The 19,573-nt window shown below is 58.8% G+C and overlaps 2 protein-coding genes and 1 long non-coding RNA gene across 4 annotated transcripts; 1 reads left to right on the top strand and 2 right to left on the bottom strand.

The window, feature by feature from the left end:
• Window positions 1-223: 223 nt before the first annotated feature.
• Window positions 224-5,682, top strand: TMEM208 (transmembrane protein 208). Its single transcript, XM_075765196.1, has 6 exons — window positions 224-270; window positions 345-440; window positions 536-595; window positions 779-915; window positions 4,097-4,181; window positions 5,226-5,682. The coding sequence occupies exons 1-6, from the start codon at window positions 265-267 to the stop codon at window positions 5,361-5,363; spliced, it is 522 nt and encodes a 173-aa protein (XP_075621311.1). The 5' UTR covers window positions 224-264; the 3' UTR covers window positions 5,364-5,682.
• An 879-nt stretch (window positions 5,683-6,561) lies between these two features.
• MATCAP1 (microtubule associated tyrosine carboxypeptidase 1) lies at window positions 6,562-19,041 on the bottom strand. Of its 2 annotated transcripts, XM_075765174.1 has the most exons (6): window positions 18,497-19,041; window positions 14,858-15,001; window positions 8,998-9,130; window positions 8,249-8,554; window positions 7,468-7,565; window positions 6,563-7,096 (listed from the first exon to the last, which is right to left on the bottom strand). In XM_075765174.1, the coding sequence occupies exons 1-6, from the start codon at window positions 18,953-18,955 to the stop codon at window positions 6,932-6,934; spliced, it is 1,305 nt and encodes a 434-aa protein (XP_075621289.1). In that variant the 5' UTR covers window positions 18,956-19,041; the 3' UTR covers window positions 6,563-6,931. The 2 variants fall into 2 exon arrangements, with proteins under 2 accessions (XP_075621291.1, XP_075621289.1); XM_075765176.1 differs by lacking the exon at window positions 14,858-15,001 and having other exon boundaries at window positions 6,562-7,096.
• On the bottom strand, window positions 10,262-13,403 carry LOC142603635 (uncharacterized). The gene is made up of 3 exons (XR_012837531.1): window positions 13,341-13,403; window positions 13,152-13,240; window positions 10,262-11,147 (listed from the first exon to the last, which is right to left on the bottom strand). It is a non-coding gene; the product is annotated as an uncharacterized LOC142603635 (long non-coding RNA).
• Window positions 19,042-19,573: the final 532 nt, after the last annotated feature.

Raw genomic sequence — 19,573 nt, 5'->3', positions numbered from 1 at the left:
GCTGAGAGGGGAAGGCCGCGCACCGGCACCCCAAACCCAGGGGCTGCGAGCCGCGGAAACCCCCCCCCCCCCCCGGGACAGGGGAGCCCTGCGGGGACCGGGGCGGGGAACTGCCGGGCCCGGGGGGGTTGGAACCGCCGGGCCTGGGGGTAGGCCCCGGCCTGAGGTAGGCCCCGGCCGCCATTGTACCGGGCGCGGCCCCGCCACTTCCGGTGAAGTCACGTCCGGTGGGGGCCGGAAGCGGAGCGCGGAGCCGGCGCAGCCATGGCGGTGAGTGGCGGGGCCGGGGGGGTGTGGGCGCCCGGGGCGGGCGAGGCCGCTGACGCCGTGTGTTGGCTCCGCAGCCCAAGGGGAAGGCGGGCACCAAGGGCAAGAAGCAGATCTTCGAGGAGAACCGGGAGACGCTGCGCTTCTACCTCCGTATCATCCTGGGGGCCTCCGTGAGTGCGGCCGGGGAGGGCCCCGGCGGGGCCGGTGGGGAGGGCTGGGCCCCGGGCCGGGCCGGGCAGACAGCCGTGCCGCCTTCTCTCCGCAGGCCGTCTACGCCGTGGTGAACCTGGTGATCTTCTACCCCGCCGCCTCCGCCTGGACGTGGGTGAGCGCCCGGCCCGCTGCGGGCAGGGCACCGTCTGCTGCCCCGGCCAGGGTCGCCTGGGCCTGGCCCGGCTGAAAGGCCGGTCCTTTTCTCGCCTTGTCGCGACAGGCGAGGCCAGCAGGCCCCTGCCGCGCTGCCCCAGGGTCGTGGCTTTTGCGGCTGACAGCTGTTTCCTTGTTGCAGCTAGCGTTCATCTTCAGCTCGGTGATCTACGGTACCAGCTACCGATCCATGAACTCCATGGCAAAGCCGTCTTTCACAGACGATGGCAGCCTTGCCGACGGGGGAATTGACCTGAATATGGAGCAGGGGATGGCAGAGTGAGTGTCCACACCCGCACGAGTTCAGGTGAGCAGGACCTGCTGCCTGAGCGTGCACGCGGAGCCTGGGGAGCCCCCAAAGGAGAAGGCCAGGCCTCAGCTCCCACCTCAGCTTGCCCGCTGGCGCAGGCGTGAGGGCAGCTGGAAGCCTGTAGCCTTTTTTTCCCAAGAGCGTACCTAAACCGTCCTCGTTACCCCAACGCCTGGCCTGGCGTGCGCTAGTTGCCAGCCGCCACGTGGCTGTATCGGCCTGGAGCGGTCACTGTCCTTAGGGCTGAGGTGTGCGGGGAGGAGATCCCAGACCTGTTCCTGATCCCTGGAACAGGTTACAACCTTCCTGCGGCGAAGAGGCAGCGCTGACACCACACGCTTCTGCAACACACAGAGGAATATCTATTTTCTTTTTAAACCGTTACCGTAGGTAGTGCTTGACAGAGCAGAAGGGCACCTGCTGCCAGATACCCCGTCTGGCTGCAAACCAGCCGTGTCTGGAGCTGTTGTACACGCTGAAAACCTCCCTTCTGCTTTTACGCAGCTCCTCTCGCCCCCTCAGCCTGTTCTGCCCCCCGTGCTTGCGTGTTCCTCGTGCCTGTCTGCAGACAGTGCCAAATGTTTGCCTGTCCAGTCTTCCTGGCGGGGCTGTAACTCTCATTTCCTCGGTCAAGGAACACGCAACAGTAATTCCTGCAAAGCACTGTTACATAAAACAAGGTGACAACGGTACTGAAACAGCTGAAATATCCTCTAGATTTACGTGTTTTCCAACAGTGAGCCTCAAGCTATTTACAGAAAACTGCCAGGCAGTCGTGGACACGTCAGGCTTTGCTCTCTGTCTTCCCTGCCCTCAGCCTCCGTCCGTTTGCCCATCCTCTGCTGGGGATCTCCAGCGCGCGCTCAGCCCCGTACCTGGGGTACTTGGCCCCTTCCCTCCCCTGTCCTTGCCCTACGATTTAAGGTTCACTGCTGTCTTTCACTCGCTGCCAGGCTTTTGAAGAAAGACGGGGGACCCCGTGCCTCCGGCAGAGCCCTCTGCGTCACGTCAAGTGTTCTCGTGCTGGAAGGGCCGTGTATTGATTTATATATTTTTATTTTTCTTAACATAAGTTTTATTTCTGCAGCCAGCAGACGCCCAGGGATGTTACCAGCAGGCAGACTGACTTGCTTGGCACAGAACCTGCTGACTCCGCGCAGGATGAGCTCTCATCTTGTGTTTTTGTTAGCGGAGTAGTAAATTTTCTACCTGCGGCCACAGTGACTCAGATGTCTGGTGTAAGAGGCTCAGCCCTCTTCATCCTATAGCAACTGCTTTTTCCTGCTGGTCAGCTGAGCGTTTTTCTCCCTTTTTATCCTGTTTTGGCTCTCCTGAGTAGAAGCATAACATGTTTTTTTGTGAAATGCAACACAGGAAAGTCAAGTAAGGGAAATACAGAAGTTTGATGTCGTCTGGGGTATCCTCCTAGTTGTAGGAGATGTGTAAGGCACTGAGGCAGAGCGAGTACCTGCCCCGTGCGGGTGTGTGACGGTGCTGTCAGGGGAAATGCCCGAGAGGTGTTAGTGCAGGGATCCCTCTGACCTGTGAAAAGGTGTCAGGCGCAGCTGTAGCACGGCCGCAGTCCTGGTTGCAGACCTAGTGCTTCCCTTGGTACCGGGTGCGCCGAGGTTTTTCTGCCTGAGCAATACGCCCTCGGGGTGAGTTTTATGACACATTAAAATGAATTGACGCTTGTCCGAGGCACGGGCTGTGCAAAATACAACGCAGCTTGAAGGCAGAGCTGTAAAAACCTTCCCAGCTGAAGTTCCCGTCCTTACCCTGTACCTTTGTACCTGAGCCTGCGCAGAGCCCTCAGCCGTGAGAGCACGAGTCCTTCGTTAATTTAACCCCGTGGCTACGTGAACGCAGTGTTAACGAACGCTCAGTGCTCCTCCCGCTGACTGCATCTGTTTTTGTCGTGCTCTAAATCACCACTTTGGGAGTCGGGGAACCGCTCTATGCTAGTGGTTACTGTCAGAAAGCAGCAGATGTTTTCCTGCCTCGGAGCGTGCCGCAGCTGATTGATGTGTGCTCTTTTGGAGCCGCTGCTGGAACGCTGCGGCTTTGACGGTGTTTCCCTCGTGCTGTCTGTAACAACAGACGCTGTGTGGTGTTTTGGGGTTGAGGAAGGCCGACCTTGCTGGTCTCTGGGCGGGCTGGGTTCGGCGGGAGCTCTGCCGTCACCCCTCTTGTGGCCTTCGGTGACGCACGAGGTTTCTGAACCTCAGGTCCCGTCATAGAGGTGGTGGATTCAGCAGCGTCTTGCGCTGATGACAATGTCCCGACCTAAACCAGCTCTTTCTGGTGATGAATCCCTAACCTCACTTTATTTTGTGCTGTGCCGCCCAGAGTGAGACAAGCTATGTCATTACCCTTACCTCTGCCTTTGTGTTCTTCACTCCATTCTTGGATGTGACTCAAGTGTTTCTTACTCCAGCAGGTGATGATTTAATGGCGTTTTTTAACCCATCATGGCACTCCCTGTGGCTTGTGTTGAAAAAGCCGTACCTGTTTACCTCTCTGGGTGTCAGGTCCCCCCCCCGAGGGTGGTGGTTGAGACGTGGGCAGGTTCTTCCCCTCTGTAGCTGCTCTCGGCTCAGGCTGGGGCGCAAGACCCCGGAGTTGGGTAAACAGGAGGGGAGAGGGAGCTGCCTGTTGCTTGTAACTCGGCTTGCAGGTGATGGCGTGCTTGTCCTTGGGCACCTCAGCCCTTCAGTGACCCCGAATGTGTCTGTCAGCCTGTGAGATGGCACGGGGAAGATTCGTGCTTCTCTTTAGTGCAGCCAGCCGTGAGCAGCCATACGTTATGCCATCATATGTGTCAAATCAGCGGGTGCTGGCTGCTGTTGGAGGCTGCGGGGGTGGTGGTTTTGTTGCTGATTTCCACCCTCCTGCATTCCTCAGCTTTCTCAACGTCCCTTTTCAGAGGGAGTCTAGCTCTTTAACTCACCAGATTGATTTCTTTCGGTTTGGTTTTTGCTTTGTTTACTGTTCTGATTCTTCTAGATTATGGTGTGTGGCAGAGCATAGCTGCAGGGACGGCCCTTGGTCGGGTGGCTCCCGGGAGGCGGTGCAGACGGGCTGTGTTGGCAGAGGAGCTGGTGTGTTGGGCTGGAAGGGAAGGTTAATGTTTTGTTTTTCTTCCCTCAGGCACCTCAAGGATGTGATCCTGCTGACAGCAATAGTCCAAGTGCTGAGCTGCTTCTCCCTCTACGCCTGGTACTTCTGGCTCTTGGTAAGCCCCGGGGGTTTTCCTTGTTGCTTTACGTTGTTCCTGTCTTTCCCTCACTTCGGAGCCCAGGACATTATTTATCCGTTTCAGCTCAGTGTCCTGTTTCAGGGTAAAACTATTTTCTGATAAATTTTTTAATGTCCCTGTCAAATCTTGTTAAAAATGAGACCGTACATGGGAAAGAAGCCCTGATCCCTTTGAGTCAACCACGCAAAAACTAGGCTGGCCTTGGCCTTTCTCTCTGGTCCCCTGAAAGGGCAAGAAGAAACACGAGGCAGATCAAAGCCTTCTTTGTGCATAGAGCCTTTCTGTGACCGTGACAAACTGCTGCTTCTCGTTTGGTTTTCTCGGTCATTCACCAGCGCGGGCTGAGGCTGGGAACCGCTGGACACTGTGCCGCTTGGTAGATCAAATGCTGTAGGCTTTGATTTCCCCTCAACGCACCAGACTTTCTATTCCTGAAACATTTGTCATGCGCCTCCAGCTAAAACTGCTTCTGCAGAAGGATAAAAAATATCTCTAGTCATTTAAAAAAAAATAAAAAATCCCACAGTTGCTTTCAATATATCCCACAAAGGAATATCAGGCAATCTGGGGAGCGTAGAAAGCTATCTTCTTGTGGTCTGTATTTAGAAGTTCTTTCTAGCTGGCCTGGCAGCCTAAACTCTGCCTACCCCCGGAGCCATCCAGATCACGGTTGTTTTCATTTAGAGAAATGGGAGGGTTTGTTCTGAAGGAAGGCGAGGCAGAATGTCTGGGCAGTCGGGGCTTTCTGGGTAATTCAGACCTGATGCTGGCATTTCCGTATATGAAGCCTAAGCGCTGTATACGTGTGCAGGCTTCTGACCCATATGAAATCAGGCCATTTATTTTGGACGCCTGCCGCCGCCTTTGATTTCCGTGCATCCTCTGATGCCCCTGATCCAGCCTGTAAAGATATGCCAGCTCCTTCGGCTCCCTCGATCGGACCAGCCCCCCTGACCGTACCACCACCCCTGCCAAAGCCGTCCCCAGAGTGACCCCGTTCGTGCCACGCGTGTTTTGCAGGCTCCGGGACGTGCTCTCTACCTCCTGTGGGTGAACATCCTGGGGCCCTGGTTTACAGCTGACTCTTCGCCCGCCGGTCAGGAACCAAATGAGAAGAAGCAACGCCGACAAGAACGCCGCCAGATGAAGCGCTTCTAGCTCTGGCTGGGGAGATAGATTAACGCCGTCTCTCATCTCCATGCTGTTATTTCATCAGGGATGCGACCAAAACCAATCTGAAACCATCGCAGTAGCTATGTTGCCCTCTGTCATTGCTGCCATTCTGCTAGAAAGGCCGCAAGAGACTTCCCTTGGTCGGCTCTTAGCGCCGGTCGAGGCCTTGTTCCTTGGGATGACGAGGGGGGTGATGCTGGGATGCGTGTAAATACCTTTTTAAAGCAGCGCTGTATCACGTTCGAGGTTGGGGATTGCAACGTTGGAGGAAATAGTACATTAAAGAACAGAGTCTGTGCTGGCAGCGTGCTCGTACAGGGGTGCTCGCAGCGGGGAGCTGTTAAAAATGCTGGCGTATTCTTGGAGACCTGGACCAGAGGGAAGCAAAACCCCTCAAAACAAGTGGTCTCGTCCCTTCCTGCCGCAGCATCCGCACCCCACAGAAGGGCTGCAGCTGCCCTGCGAGATCAGGGCTGCGGGGGCAGCTGCGGGTGCTGGGAACAGGGCTTGCAGCCAGACTTGGAGCTTTTGGGTTTGAGCCACAACTTGGCCTGTGCTACCCTTGCAGGAGCTCAGTGGGATGGAAGGCTACAGCTAAAAGCCAAAACTAAATCTGTGTTGGTTTTTTATTTTTCTTCTTTCTTTTAAATCAACTCTCCCAGGGGTGGCACAGCCGGGGTGCCGCGACTGCTGCCGACACCGTGTGTTAGAGACCAGGAACAGCTCGGGGCAGCACCCGCTTTTGCCTACTTTGATTGATTAACGCTGTCCCTGCGCAGTATGTTGTTTTACACGCTCCGGCGACCCCTTCCTGCTCCTGACGCACCAGCCGGGAGCCATGCAGCTTTGCCTGCGCACGAGTGAGACGCACGGTCGGTGCTCACAGCGGTGCCAGCCTGGCTTTTGATGCTACGCACAACCTTTTGCCCAGACGTTGTTTCCATTACATCATTTTTATTACACGCTTTTTCCTAACATCAAGCCTGATTCCCCACCCTGAGTCCTCCTGTGCCACAGGGCCGGGCAGAGTGGCTGTAGTTGGGGTGCAGAGCGATGGTTAATTGTGGGCAAGGAGCAAGGAGGAGAGCAGAGTATTTGGGGGGGGGATTAAAGTCCTTCCTGCTGCTGGTGGGTGGGGGACAGTCCTTAGTCCCTGCCAGGCAGTGCCCAGAGCCCCCAGCCCCCCCCATAGCAACCACCCCCCTGCACAGCCTCCTGCACCTCGGGGCGGAGGGGGGGGGTTCCCCAGCTCTGCCCTCGCTCCCTCTGAACCCTCATCTCCAGCTCCCCACAGCCACACGGAGCCGCGCAGCCGTCCCCAAAACGCACAGGGGACGGTGGGGGACAGACACACGCACACCAACACTAACCACACCGGCCCTCTTGGCCGCGCTACCCTACACAGCGGTACATGCACAGCGGCTGCCCGGGCGCAGGGGAGGAGGCCCAGGCTCTGCCCGCTCCTCCGGGCTCCAGCCCCAATAAATACCCAACAAATGGCACCAGCTACACCCTGGGGGTGGCGGTTTTGGGGAGGGGTGGGGGGATGCCCCTCAGTCAGGCAGCAGCCGCTCCAGCTCCTCCTCGTTCAGGCCGTTGGTGGTGACAATGTGGTCCAGCTGCTTCATGTACCGCTCCAGGTCCTGCATGAAATGGGGGATGCGGGCTTTCTCCAGGACCCCAAATTTCTTCAGCCGATTCACATCTTCATAGGAGACCTGATGGGAAGCAGGGCGATGGGTTCAGCCCCTCCCTCGGGGAGGGATTGGTAAGGATTTGTGTTTTCAGTCACTTTCTGTCACTGCGGGGACAGGCGACAGCAGGACCCAAGCAGAGGGCCAGCAGCGCGGCCGGCAGCATTTAACCCGCTGGGTTTACCCTCTCCCCCAGGGTCCTGTCGCTCCTCGCATCCTACCCAGCACAGCCTTTCCCTGCTCCCCTGGGACCTTCATAAGCACAGGGAAATGCAAACAGCTGAAGGGCTGCCAGACAAGGGCTCGTTTTCGGGAAGCTGTGGGGCCGAGGGAGCCCATGTGAGCTTTGGGATGGGGCTCTGGGATCAGCCGTGCCCCCTCCAGCCTTTCTTTACCTTTCCAAGCGCAGCCAGCAGCGGGAAATCGATGGTCTGCCGATGGCGCAGGATGCGGAGAATCCCGTCCAGGTAGACCTGGTCCTTACTGAAACAGCCTGGAAGAGCGGGAGAGGTTGGGGAGCGGGAGCCCGGCTCCCCGCCGCCCTCTGCTCACCCAGCTGTCTGCCCACCACACTAACCAGAGGCATGGTGCTGGACGGGGGTGACGTGAGTGTGCCAGGGCTCAGGCGCTGCTGCCACCATGGCCAGGATGCTGCATCCCAAAGGATGAATGCTGGGGAGCAGCACTGGGGACAGCGAGAGCCCCAAACCTCTCACCAGCATGCTTTCACCCTTCCTCCCAATGGAATTTTTTTTTTTTTTTTTGTGAATGGTAAACCACTGCAAGAATCTATTTAAATGCATCCCCAGAAATGCTCATATTTTCCTCTCCTTTGGCTGCTGCCTCCCTGCAGGCTTGGCTAAGTCGCTCCCCTCGGACCGCAAGCACCTCATGGGGCTCCCCAGGGTGCCCCCTCCATCCCACCGACGCTGAAGAGCCGAAGAGTTGCTGCGCCAGGGCTGCATCTAACAGATCACTGCCACAACAAGTGTAAACCCACGGGACGGGGATGGGGACACGGAAGTGGGGCTGAGCCACCACGTCAAAGGCTGCGTGGCCACAGGACCAGTGACGCTCAACCCACCCAGCAGCAAAACCTACTCGCCTCTGGTTTGTCAAAATCCCTTCTAAAACCCAAGGGCTTTTCACACACACCCCCCCTGCCCCGAGCGGTACCTGGCTGTGAGGTGTCGGTCTGGCCCCGCTTCGCCCGCACGCAGTACTCCCACCGGACGCCGGCATCCTGGACGTACTGCTCCAGGTCCTGGAAGAGGGCGGAGAAGGAGAGGCGGCTGGCCCGCTCGATGGTGTAGTAGAGCAGGGCTGCCCGCCACAGGAAGGGCTGCTTGCGGAAGAGGACGCTGTGCAGGCTGGCCAAGCCTTCCTCCGTGGGGTTGGCGGGCTTCAGGCTGTACTGCTTGCGGCCCTCGGAGCTGTGCCAGGGCTGGCGGGTGTTGTTCACCCCCCGGATGTAGTGGGTGCCTGGGGAGGGGAGGGGGGGACAGGAGCAAGTGCCGTCAGCCGCAGCCTCCAAAAAAAAGCTCAACCCCCACCAGCCGCCCAAGTCGCTGGGATTGGGGCAGAGACCCAGCACCCATGGGTGCCAGCCCCAGTCTTGGCTGGAGATGCTGCCACGGGACATGTGCTTGTTCCGGTGCTCAGGGCGGGGGGGGCAGGCAGGCCCCCCCCTCCCCCCCCCCCCCCCCCCCCCCCCGTGGAGAGGGACCCAGATGGCCTCAGCCCCTTCCGAAACCTGCCCAGGAGCACCCTCCAGACGTCTCCTTGCAGGACCCGGTGGGTATCACCTTGCCCGGTTGGTTCCCGCAGCCCCCAGACCGTTACCCTGGCAACAGCCAGAGGATGCTCACAGCACCCACCCACCCACCCCCCCCATCACCCAGAGCCACCCCCGCGCTGGCACTGACCTATCTCGTGGCGCAGCATCCCCTCCAGCCAGTGCTGCCGCGCTCCGGCCAGGTTGATGGCCAGCGTCGGCCGGCTGTCCTCCACCATCATCACCGCCTGGGACAGGAGGTCATCGGTGAGCTGCACCACCACCTGCGGAGGAAGGAGGAGGCAAACGGCGTCAGCGCTGCCACAGGAGGAGACGCTCAGCGGGGTCTTGGCTCTAAGCAGAGGCTGAGGTGGTGGCGGCCGGTCGCGTGAAGCCACCGGCACGGCCCGGCGCTGCTGCACCATCCCCAGCTTCTGCCGCGGCTCCCCAAGGAGACCACGGGCAGCAGGAGCTGGCGGGGAGGGCACAGCTGGCGCTGAGGGGGGTGCTGAGAGGAAACAGATGATCCCACGGGGCGGGGGGGTGAAATAACAACTCCTTCAATCTCTTTACAGCCAGCGAACCTGGGCAGCCTGGGCCCGGCGTCCCGCTGGCTCCTCCATCCCTCCCCAGCTTGCTCCCGTGGGCTCCGCACAATGTAGTGGGCACAGGAGACGGAGATCCCCCCGGCGACCTGCCCGCTCCCACCCCTGCAGCCCCACCAGCGGTAAATTCGGTCACCAACTCAACCCCACCACAACCAACCAACAGCACCCGCTTCGTTACGGGTCCAACCTCTAGACCCCCCCAATAACCATCCCACGAGGGAACCAAGGCTCTGGCTCCCTTTTCACGGGCTCTCCTCCCTGTGGAGGCTCCAAGACACGGGCAGCGAGGACGGACCCACACCAACCCACCCTCGCGGGAGGAACCACGTACGCCGGCCACGATTCCCAGCAGGGACGGGCACCGCATGCGCAGGACCGGAGAACATCTTTTATACAGAAAAAAAAACCAACCATCTATTTTGGGAAACCTGACTAGTGCAAGTGCTGGAGCCAAGACAGCTGCTCTACATTAACATGAGTTAACGCGCCGGCCAAGCAGCACTTTCTGACCATCCGACTTCAGACCTGCAGTGAGTCGAAGCCGCGGCATCGCCGGAGCAGACGCGTGGCTCTGCCGCATCCCCGGCAGCTCTCGCGTCCGAGGTTCGGCCGCGGCAGCGCTCGGGACCTTCAGGCACGTACCAATTTCAGCTCAAAACCCTTCCCCCGTGCACACATTAACTCCAAAACCCATCTGTTATTTCACGGCTGACACTTCTCAGGATGAAAACGCGCACACGCACGTTACTACGCGACAATTCTTTTCTCTTATTTAAAAAAAAAAAAAAGGAGAGGAGACTGAACGGGTTTGCTTTAACCCACATTTATTATTGCGCAAAGCCGTTCATTAAAGCCGTAAGCGCAACGTAACAGAGCAGAGTCTACCAGTGGGCAACCGAACGGCACAAAAATACTTACGGTGTAATTGCTTACCTGGATTAAAATATATTAGCATGAAAGAAAAATCCCTCTATCTCCGAGAAAAGACTCGCCAGTTCACGTCTGCCCTGCGTCCGTCTCCGGTAAGCAAGGCAAAAGAAATAAGGGTTGGAGTTTCGCTGCCCTCTGCCACCTCCAGCCGCGGACCTTGGTGACCCGGGACAAACCGAGGTAGGGAACTGATCCGGACTAAAGCTGGGTTTATGCTCTACGTTAGTCGCCAGCAAGATCTTGGTGGGGAGAAGACTTTTGGCAGCAGTGCCAGCTTCTGCCAACAGCCCCATCCAGAGCTATGAGAGGTGAGGAAGGTTACGGCTTCACCACAAGCAGAAATACGGAGGCACAAACGAGCCGGGGGGGAGGGTTAAGCAATTCCCGTCTCTTAGGTCAGCTCCGTGTGACGGGAATACAGCCCTGACACGGCAACGCCAAGCGCGACTAGCGGAGGCTGAAACCCCGGGGAAAGCCAGGGCACAGAGTTGAAACGGAAAGAAAGAAGATGAGGAATAATTTTCATCGTTGCAGCATTTTTCCTGCTCCCTCGAAGACGCCGCGGCACAGAAGTGGGACCCGGACCCCGGGACAGCCCCTGGTCCCCAGGATTTTGCTGCCCGACCTGCGGCTCTTACGGGGATTGCCGGAGACGACGCAGCGTGTCAGACGGAGTTCTGCTACCAGGATACAGGATGCTTGGCTGCCTGGGGGCGATCTGCAAGGCCAGGTCCGCACGTCTTGCTGTCAAACTTCATTGCTCCTATACGGGGAAAAAAAATAAACCCCAAAGAAGTTTGGAATTTAGGGTACCAGATGCAGAAAAACTAACTTTTTCCCTAGGATAAATGCTCTCTTACACCTGCTTTTGCTTTTACTAAAAAAAAAAAAAATACTCCCCCCGCCCCAAGCTCCTCCTCTCTGCTTTTCTCCATTTTCCAGCTGCTCATCCTGGCCCCGTTACGCCGGATTCCCCCGGGCGCCATCCCCACGGATTCTGCAGCGCCAGGTGCCCCGTACCAGCAGGAACCTGCTGCAGGGTTTTGGGAGGCTGGTGCTGGCTTGGCATCCCCCAACAGTTCCAGAACTTTGAAAAAATTCATCTCTGAAAACACCACTCAGAGCACCCGCGCAAGAGAAATACCGTATAAACCCAGGAGTTTAAGTGCATTGGGTGTTTCACGGGTAAATGCTCCACGGGGCTCGTCTCTGCCGGCCCGGTGACCCCCAGCTCTCCCTCCCCGCCTGCACTGGCACCTTAATTCCCAGCCCTGCGATGCTCAGCACCCAAACCAGGTCTTGCACAAGCCCTGTTCAGACAAGGCAGCGAGAGCCGAACCGTGGACCGAAGCGCTCCCCGGGATACGGCCTTTGAAGAGAGATCCAAGGGCGCAGAAAAAAAATTCAGTTTGCAACAAGCTGGGACGCTGCTGGAGGCTGAGCACAGCGGGAAGCTGAAGTCACCGGTCTGCGTTTTCAGGAACAAAGGAAAACTCCAAGCAAGAACACCCCAGAGGCTTTAGAGGAAGAATTCGAGTCAGAGGAAGCATTGCTGATCCCCCCCCCCCCCAATGGTGAGGAAAAGGTAAAGGCAAGAACAGAAACAGCAACGCTCAGCTCAGCTCTGTGGAGTGGGAACCGTTTTTTTCCCTGCGCAAGAGCTCAACGGCATCAAGCGAAGGGATCGGGAAGCGGATTCAGGACGAAGAAGCATCAGGCAACGGTGCGACGCTCCGTGCAAGGTTTGCGACGGTTCACGATCAAGCAGGCGGGTTAACGGCAGGAGCTTTGCAGGTAGAAACACCCCCCCCCGATTTGGGAGGGCACCGGGCTGCCATGGCCCCGGGGAGAAACCCTCCGTCCCTGTCCTGAGGACGGAGAGATCCCGGGACGGAGCTGGGCAGGGGAACAAGAATGGCGAGGGACGGAACCAGACTGATCCGAGGGCTGGGAAAGGGGATGAGACACCGCTCGGAGAGGCTGCAGCCCCCCCGCCCCCCGCCGCAGCGAGAGCCGACCATACGGATGCGCCCAGGGCCACCGCGGTGAGGTGACGACGGGGAAAGCCCCGGGATGTCGTTCTTCAGCTCTCGGTCTGATGACTTTTTAGAGGCATTGGCTTGGGTCAGTTTATGGGGTTGTTTTCCCCCTTATTTGATGACGTGGCGACACGGCGTTGTTTTGTCTTATTAAACAGAGGTGCCGAGAATCGCCCCGAGCCGAGGCAGCCAGGAGCGATGGGGAGGGACCCTTGGCATCAGAGCGCTCCGGAGTTAGAGGGGAGAAACACAGCACAGGAAAATCAACCCTTCTCGGGCTGGAGCAGCCCGTCCGCCCGCTGAGCGGCACCCCTCGCCTCATCTCGGGCCTCTCCAGCTTCGCAGATGCCGTCACCGCAGGGGCTGCGACTCCAGCCACGGTCCCGTCCCGGGAGCAGCAACGCCAGCTCGCCAGGGTCGTGACACGTCTCGTGCCGAGAGGGATCCCCGGCGTGTCCTCGCGGTCCACGAAGCCGCTGCTCGGCTTTTGGGGGTGCAATGACGGAGACAGAGCTCGTCCCCAGGAACCGAGGGACGGTTGCTGACGGTCCCTGCGGCACGGGCTCCCGCCTCTCCCCGGCTCTGCCCATCTGCTCGGGACCACGCGCTCCAAGAAAGCGGAATTCCAGGGCGGAGAGGCACCACCGATAGGATCCGCGGAGACGCCAGCTCGCGCAATTTGGGCTAACGACATTTCGCAACCCCGGGGATCGCCGGGCGGCACTTACCGACGGGACCAGGGGTTTCTCTGCTGCAAGACGGGAGCTCGCCGAAATCTGTATGGAGACCTCGGAGCTCCGGCAGCGTCACCTCGGCCCTGAGCCAGAAGAAAAGCAGAGGAGCGTCAGGATTTGCGGCTCGGATCCCGACAAAGAAGCTTTTGAAGACGCAAAGTTAATTATAGCGCAAATACTCACCCACGAGCACGCTGCCTGCGGTGGCCGGAAAGCTGGATCCTGCCTTTGCCGATCGGTGCCGGGTCGGTCTCTGGGCTAATGCAACTCCCTGGGCTACAGATTCTTCTTTATTTTTTTTTTTTTAATTTTTTTTATTTTTTTTTTAAGAAATCCATCACGATTAATACGTACCAGGGAAGCAAACGGCACGGCAGAGCAGACGGGGCACGGCAGGTTAAAAGTCGGGAATTAGAGATACGGGCGCAGGGAGGGATACACGCGTCCGAAACCGCCCGGTTCCCCGACGGGGTGTGACATCATCAGCGACGCAGATGTTTCGGCAAGATTTTGTCCCATACAGGGAACGACTCGGCCAAATTTGTAAAGGGTGGGAACGAACAAAGCGATGCTTTAATGGGTTTAAAAGCACTTAGCAAAAGTTTGGGATAAAAAGGGCCCCGTATCTCACATGCCCACGTGCAAAGGTAATCACTGAACCCCGCGTTCCCTTGAGCAAAGGGAAAATTACACGGGGCCGGAAGTTTTACACCAACACGTAAGGAAAAAGATGGCTTTCTGCCCAGCCAGAGCGCGGTTTGGGTTTAGATTAACGGAGAAGAGCAAAATAGCTGAATTTAATCAATTAGTAAAATCAAGAGATAGATCATAACTAGCAAGTTGTAAGTCTGTAGTATGCAAGTAGTATGTCTGTAAGTAGAAACTGGTTTGGGTATTGGTTCTGAGTACTAAAAAGGTGGCAGGATTATAGGAAGAGATTTTTGGGGATCCTTCCCGTCCTGAGCAAAGGTGCCCCATGCCCGGTCCCAGGGCCAGCCCCGCAGGGACCGGGACAAGCCGAGGGGGCTGGAGGAGGAACGTTCCTCAGGGAACCGCTCGCTCCAGCTTTCCTCGGGGAACCGCTTGCTCCAGCTTTCGCGGGCACAAAACGCGCTGGGTGCCGCCGAGCGAGGTGATGCTTCCCAGAAACGCTCGTGAATAAGCCCCTTTGGAGATGAAGGGGGAAAAATTAGGGGTTGGAAAAATAATCTGGCCAAGAGGCAGCGGTGAGGAAGCCCACCGCATCGACCTCCTGCCAAAACAGCAAAGCCAGGTCCAGAAATCCTTCTCGGCGCTTGGACCCAGGACGGTGGAAGCGTTTCGCCCGCACAAAAAAAAAAAAAAAAAAAAAGCTGTTGGGACGTGCCGTGCTGGATGCTGCTGGGGGCACAGAGAAACCAGCCGAAGGGCCGCTGAACTGCCCCCCGCACGGAGGACGAGCGGCAGCTCCTCTCTCTCTCAAGCACGGGAGGGAGTTATACAGTGGAAAACCAACGGGAAATTGGTGGGGAACCAGCACCCACGTCCTAACGCCAGGGCAGAGCGAACGCAGCCACGCCGGAGATGAAAGGCCACCACGGCTCAGAGTAGAAAAGTTTCTTCTTTGCACCCACAACATTTCTTAATCTCAGTCCTTTTTATCAGAAAATAACTACTGTGCGGCCGTATTTTACAAGCGATAAAGCAGGGACGCGGATTACCTCTCCCACGCAGCCTTCCTTCTGCATGTACTTTCGGATCACGGACCAGATCTGGCACTTGCTCAGCAGCCTCCCGCCCGTGGCGACTTCGAAGCTCTCGTAGGTCCCGTATTTTTCCAGGACGGCACGAATGATCCTGATCGCCTGTTGCACGTAGAAATGAAACGTCAGCGCGGACACCTTCCCCGCTTATAAACGCACCTTAAAACCCCACGTGCGATAAAACCCAGCGGGGATAATCCCTGATAAACGCCTGTAAAGCGAGACATGGTTTTACAATAGCTAAAAAAAAAAAAAACAAAAAAAACCCCAACCCCCCGAGGAGACCGAGCCAGCCGGAGGGGGCCACCCGGACAGACGGACATGACGCAGCCACCGTGGCCCACGGGATATTTTTCCTGGTTTTTACCACCCTCGCGAGCATCTGTTGTGGGAACCGGGCAGAGCAGAAGCGAAACGGCGGCGGCGCAGCACGCTGCCTCTGGAGGTTAAAGCCGTGATTATTATTTTCATCATCTTTGGGATTATTTTCATCTTTGGGATTATTTTCATCTTTGGGATTATTATTTTCATCTTTTCTGCTCTCGGTTCTCCTTTCGAACTCCAGCGCTTACACAAAGACGGCTGGTTTATCAGCTTGGTTTTTTCCTCCCAGAGTTTTTTTAGTGCAGCGCGGGACCGCGAGCCCAGCCGTAAGGCTGCGCGTCACCCTTCGCCCCGACGCCGCTTCCTCCGCTGAGAACAGGGTCTCAGCACACCAACGGCCTTCTAATAAACGCAGCTATTTTACGAGCATTAACGTTTACGGAGCATCTGTAAAACACGAGCGTTTAGTAGCACGTTTCCTTCCCCGAAAGTGAATTTTCACTGTCGACATTTTCAAGCAACGACTTTCTCCAGCCTATTAATGTCTATTCCAAAGCGGGTGACGATGACAATGACGACTTTGAACCAGTTCTGGAGTTTTTCCAGCAGTTTTATTGCAGCCGTAAGCCTGGCTGAGCCGCCCCGAGCTCCCCAGCCCAGGACCAAGCGCCGCTCCTGACCGGCGCGTTTCACCTCCTCCTGCCGAGCAAACCCCCCTTTGCTCTCCTACGGGTCCCGCGCAGCGGCTGGAGCCCTGCAGAGGGGGGGTCCCAGCCCCTCCCTGGTCCCTAAGGTCACCCAGGATCAGGAGATGGGCGCTCAGCACCATCCGCCACCCCGCAGAGGGGCTTCGCGGTCTGCGCCCGGTGACCAGCGTCCCCTGTCCCAGCAGAAGGTCCCGATTTTCCCGTCCCCGAACAGTCTTCCCCGCACAGCTGGTTTTCATTCTCAACTCACTTATTGCGTCTTTCCAGGAGAAGCTGTGCGGGTTTTGGGGGGGTTTTTTGGGTTTGGTTTGTTTGGGGGTTTTTTTGTGGTGGCGGTTTTTGGGGGGTTTATTTGTTGGGGTTTGGGTTTTTGTTTTTTTTTTTGGTTTGGGTTTTTTTGTTTCGTTCGCTGAACAATCAGGATTGTTTTTGCAGCGCTGCAAAGTACCTCCCGCTGACTGCAGCAGAAAAAAAAAACCCCAAAAAAGACTATTTCTTCCTCCCACTGCTCAGCCACTTGCTCTCTCCTCCCACGGGACCTAAAGCACCGAGCCAAGAGAAACCCAGCGCAGCTGGTGCCCAGGAATAAGACGACCAAAGGACACGCTCCCTGCTGACCTCCAGCACGTGTCCCGGCGAGCGAAATTCCTAAGATACCAAGTTTAGTTTTCCAAGAGGCTGCTGAGCATCCCCGGGCAGCCCAAAATCACGCACCCACCGTACGCAGAGCGATAACAAAGCCTCAAGCCCCAGCTCCGCGCGGATGCGGCTTGCGTTCCCGCGACAAACCGGGGCTGCGATCGGTGTGACGGGGCCAGAAGAATCCTTCTGGTTTAATTTTTCTGTTAAAATAAAATAAAATAACCCCCCCAAACACATGCGGAGTGGCTGGCAGAGCAGCAAGCTGGAAGCGGGGAGCTGGCGTTGGTTTGTCTGTGCTTGTCCGAGGATGCCGGCTTAGCGAAACGCCTCATTTATTTAAGATTAACGCAGGTTTTTAAAAATAAAAGCAGTTTCTAGCTAAGAGTTAGCTGGCAAGGAAAAAACGTTTCCGAAAATAAAAGAGACTGGAAGGAGGTTACTGCAGGGCACGAGCAAAGGAACAGTGACACAAATCCATCGCCGGAGAACTTGGAGAAACATTGGTAGAAACACTCAATGCTTAATACCTCTCGCAAAGGGTTTTAGGATCCAGGATGAGACCATCGCTGGCACCGGTTTAACCGTGGCAGAGGTACGGCAGGCGCTGGAAATGAAAGCTGTCTCCAGAAGGAGCTGCATTGGCTGGATAAGAACTCAGGCAGAGGTACAGGACGTAATGCGAAAAATAAAGTAAGCATTCCAAACCCGATAAATCAGTCGGTGAAGAAGTTGTTACTTGAAACGCCAGCTCTAAGTTCCCCGAGTAGGAGGTGCAGAGAGACACCCCCGCTTATCGTTAAGGGGTTTTCACCCGCTTCCTCGGATGCGGCTAAAAGGCCGCCGCGACGCAGAACGATGCTCTTCCACAGCGGGACGCCCAGCCCGAGGCGCAAACTGGTTTTGGGGCATCACTGGGCTGCCGGTTCCGAACGCCGAGCAAAGGGACAGAGCGGCTCCGCTCCTGCCGTGCTCTGCCCGCGCCTAGGAAAGGCTCGTTCGCGGGCAGAGCGCCGAGCAAGCAGGCTCCTGCCCGCTGAACGACCGGCTGCCGCTTGCTCGCTGCCATCCCCGTCGTGGTTATCCGTGGCAGAGAGCGGGTCGGGGATATTTCGGTGGCGTACGAGCAACGGAGGCAGCTCAGCAAAGTACTGCCGGCTGCCTTACGCGGAGCCCGCGCCAACCATTCCCGTTAGTAACCGCGTTTGCCGGTGGTTACGCGGTAAGGATGCTGCCACGCCGGACCACCTTTAGGCCTTCTGGAAAAGAAGCCAGACTTAACCACCGGGACTGAGGTCACCCACGTGCTCCAGCAAAAACAGAAGTGCAACAACAGAAGAGCAAGAGGTTCCCGAAGAAGCACCAGCTCCGAACCACCGCTGTGCGTCCTCAAGCGAGGACCGGTCCGAGGGCGGCGGCATCGCCCAGCACCGGCGTGACCATCACCCACGTCAGCCCCGGAGCACGAACCGTTCCTGCGGGTCGGCCGGGTGACCAAAGAGGAGGTTAGGGAACGGCGGGGCGAAGCGCGCCGCAGGCAGGGTACCAACGCCGCGCAGCGCAGCGCGGTCCGGGCGGCACCAGCTGGGGAGGAAAAGGGGCCACGAGGATTCGCGGAGCGGCCCCACGCCGGTGACACCGCCCTACACGAGGGCACCCACGCCTTCGCACCCAGCGGGCTCCTGCCCTCGGGGGGCGGGAGGAAGGCGGGGATCCTCCTCCTCCTCCTCCTCCTCCTCCTCCTCCCCCCAGGCCGAGCATCCCTCCCCGGAGCCGCCGGGATGCCGATGCCCCGCCCGAGGCGGCAGTACGGGCAGGGCTGGCAGGGCACCGGCACCGGGGGCTCTGGCAGCTGCCTGCAGCGATGCCCGCGCCCACCTCACCCCCCCAGGCGCGGGCAGCGCGTGACCCGCCGGCCCCACCTCACCTGAGCGACGAAGCGATCGGAGGCGGCTCCGTATTTATCCAGCACGGCGGCGGGCACCGGCTCCGCGTACTCGAACTGGGGGTCGTAGGCGAAGCTGGCGCGGAAGAACCGCTCCCGTTCCGCCTCCATGTTCCGGGGCCGCAGCGCCACGAGCAGGCAGGGGCTCCGCCGCCCGCCGCCCTCCTCCCCCCCACGCCCCCGCGCGATGTGGGGCAGAGAGGCCGCGGCGCGCATCCCCCCACGCCCCCCCGCGCTTTCGCTCCGCCGCATCCCGGCGCCGGTTTCCGATAAACGTCGCCTTCCCCGCGGGCAACGGGACGCGGATCCCGGTCCCGGTCCCGGTCCCGGTGGCGGGGGGGACGGGCAGGAGCAGAGCGGCGGCCCATGGCGGTCGGGGAGGCGCGGAGCGGCGCTGGGTCCCAGCCCCCCGCCCGCCGCCGCCCCCGGGTCCAGCACCATGGCCTCCAGCGCGGCGGCACGTGGGGCTGCGCCGGGCCGGGCCGACCCCCGCGCCGCCGCCGCGAGCACGCGCCGCGCCCCGCCAATCGGCGCCGCGCCCGGTGCACCGGAGCCAATGGGAGCGGAGCGTTTAGGGATGGGCTCCGCCCCCCCCCCGCGCCCCGCCCCGCCCCGCCCCGCCCGGAGCGTCCCCTGCCCGGAGCGTCCCCTGCCCGCGGCGGCGGAACCGGGCGGGAGGGGGCGGGGGGGGGGTGTGTGGGGTGGGGGTGTGGAGTCCGGCCCTGGCACCGGCCCCCGCTGCGGCACCGGCCCCGGTTGTGTCCCCGGCCCCGGCTGCATCCCCAGCCCCCACTGTGTCACCGACCCCGTTTGCAGCCCCTGCCCCGGCTGTGTCGCCAGTCCCAGTTGCATCACCATCCCCCACCGTGTCACCGTCCCTGGTTACATCACCAGCGCCAGCTGCATCGCCGGCCCGGTTGCACCGCCAGCCCCACTTGCATCGCGGAGGCGGTTGCATCGCCATCCCGGTTGTGTTGCCATCCCGGTTGTGTTGCCATCCCGGTTACGTCGCCATCCCAGTTGCATCACCATCCCAGTTGCGTCGCCATCCCGGTTACG

The sequence above is a fragment of the Balearica regulorum genome, chromosome 13 (genome assembly GCF_011004875.1).
Source record: "Balearica regulorum gibbericeps isolate bBalReg1 chromosome 13, bBalReg1.pri, whole genome shotgun sequence".
Taxonomy (NCBI): domain Eukaryota; kingdom Metazoa; phylum Chordata; class Aves; order Gruiformes; family Gruidae; genus Balearica; species Balearica regulorum.
This window is presented reverse-complemented; position numbering and strand designations above follow the sequence as displayed.

Bases quoted from the DNA above. Each gene is read 5' to 3' on its own strand.
- TMEM208 (XM_075765196.1), top strand. The intron at 596-778 runs GTGAGCGCCCGG...TCCTTGTTGCAG, and splicing joins CCGCCTCCGCCTGGACGTGG to CTAGCGTTCATCTTCAGCTC. The intron at 916-4,096 runs GTGAGTGTCCAC...TTCTTCCCTCAG, and splicing joins ATGGAGCAGGGGATGGCAGA to GCACCTCAAGGATGTGATCC.
- MATCAP1 (XM_075765174.1), bottom strand. From the start codon at position 18,955: ATGGTGCTGGACCCGGGGGCGGCGGCGGGCGGGGGGCTGGGACCCAGC. The intron at 15,002-18,496 runs GTGAGGTGGGGC...TACGTGCAACAG, and splicing joins CCGATCGCTTCGTCGCTCAG to GCGATCAGGATCATTCGTGC. The intron at 7,097-7,467 runs GTAAAGAAAGGC...GCTTCCCATCAG, and splicing joins TGCTGGCTGCGCTTGGAAAG to GTCTCCTATGAAGATGTGAA.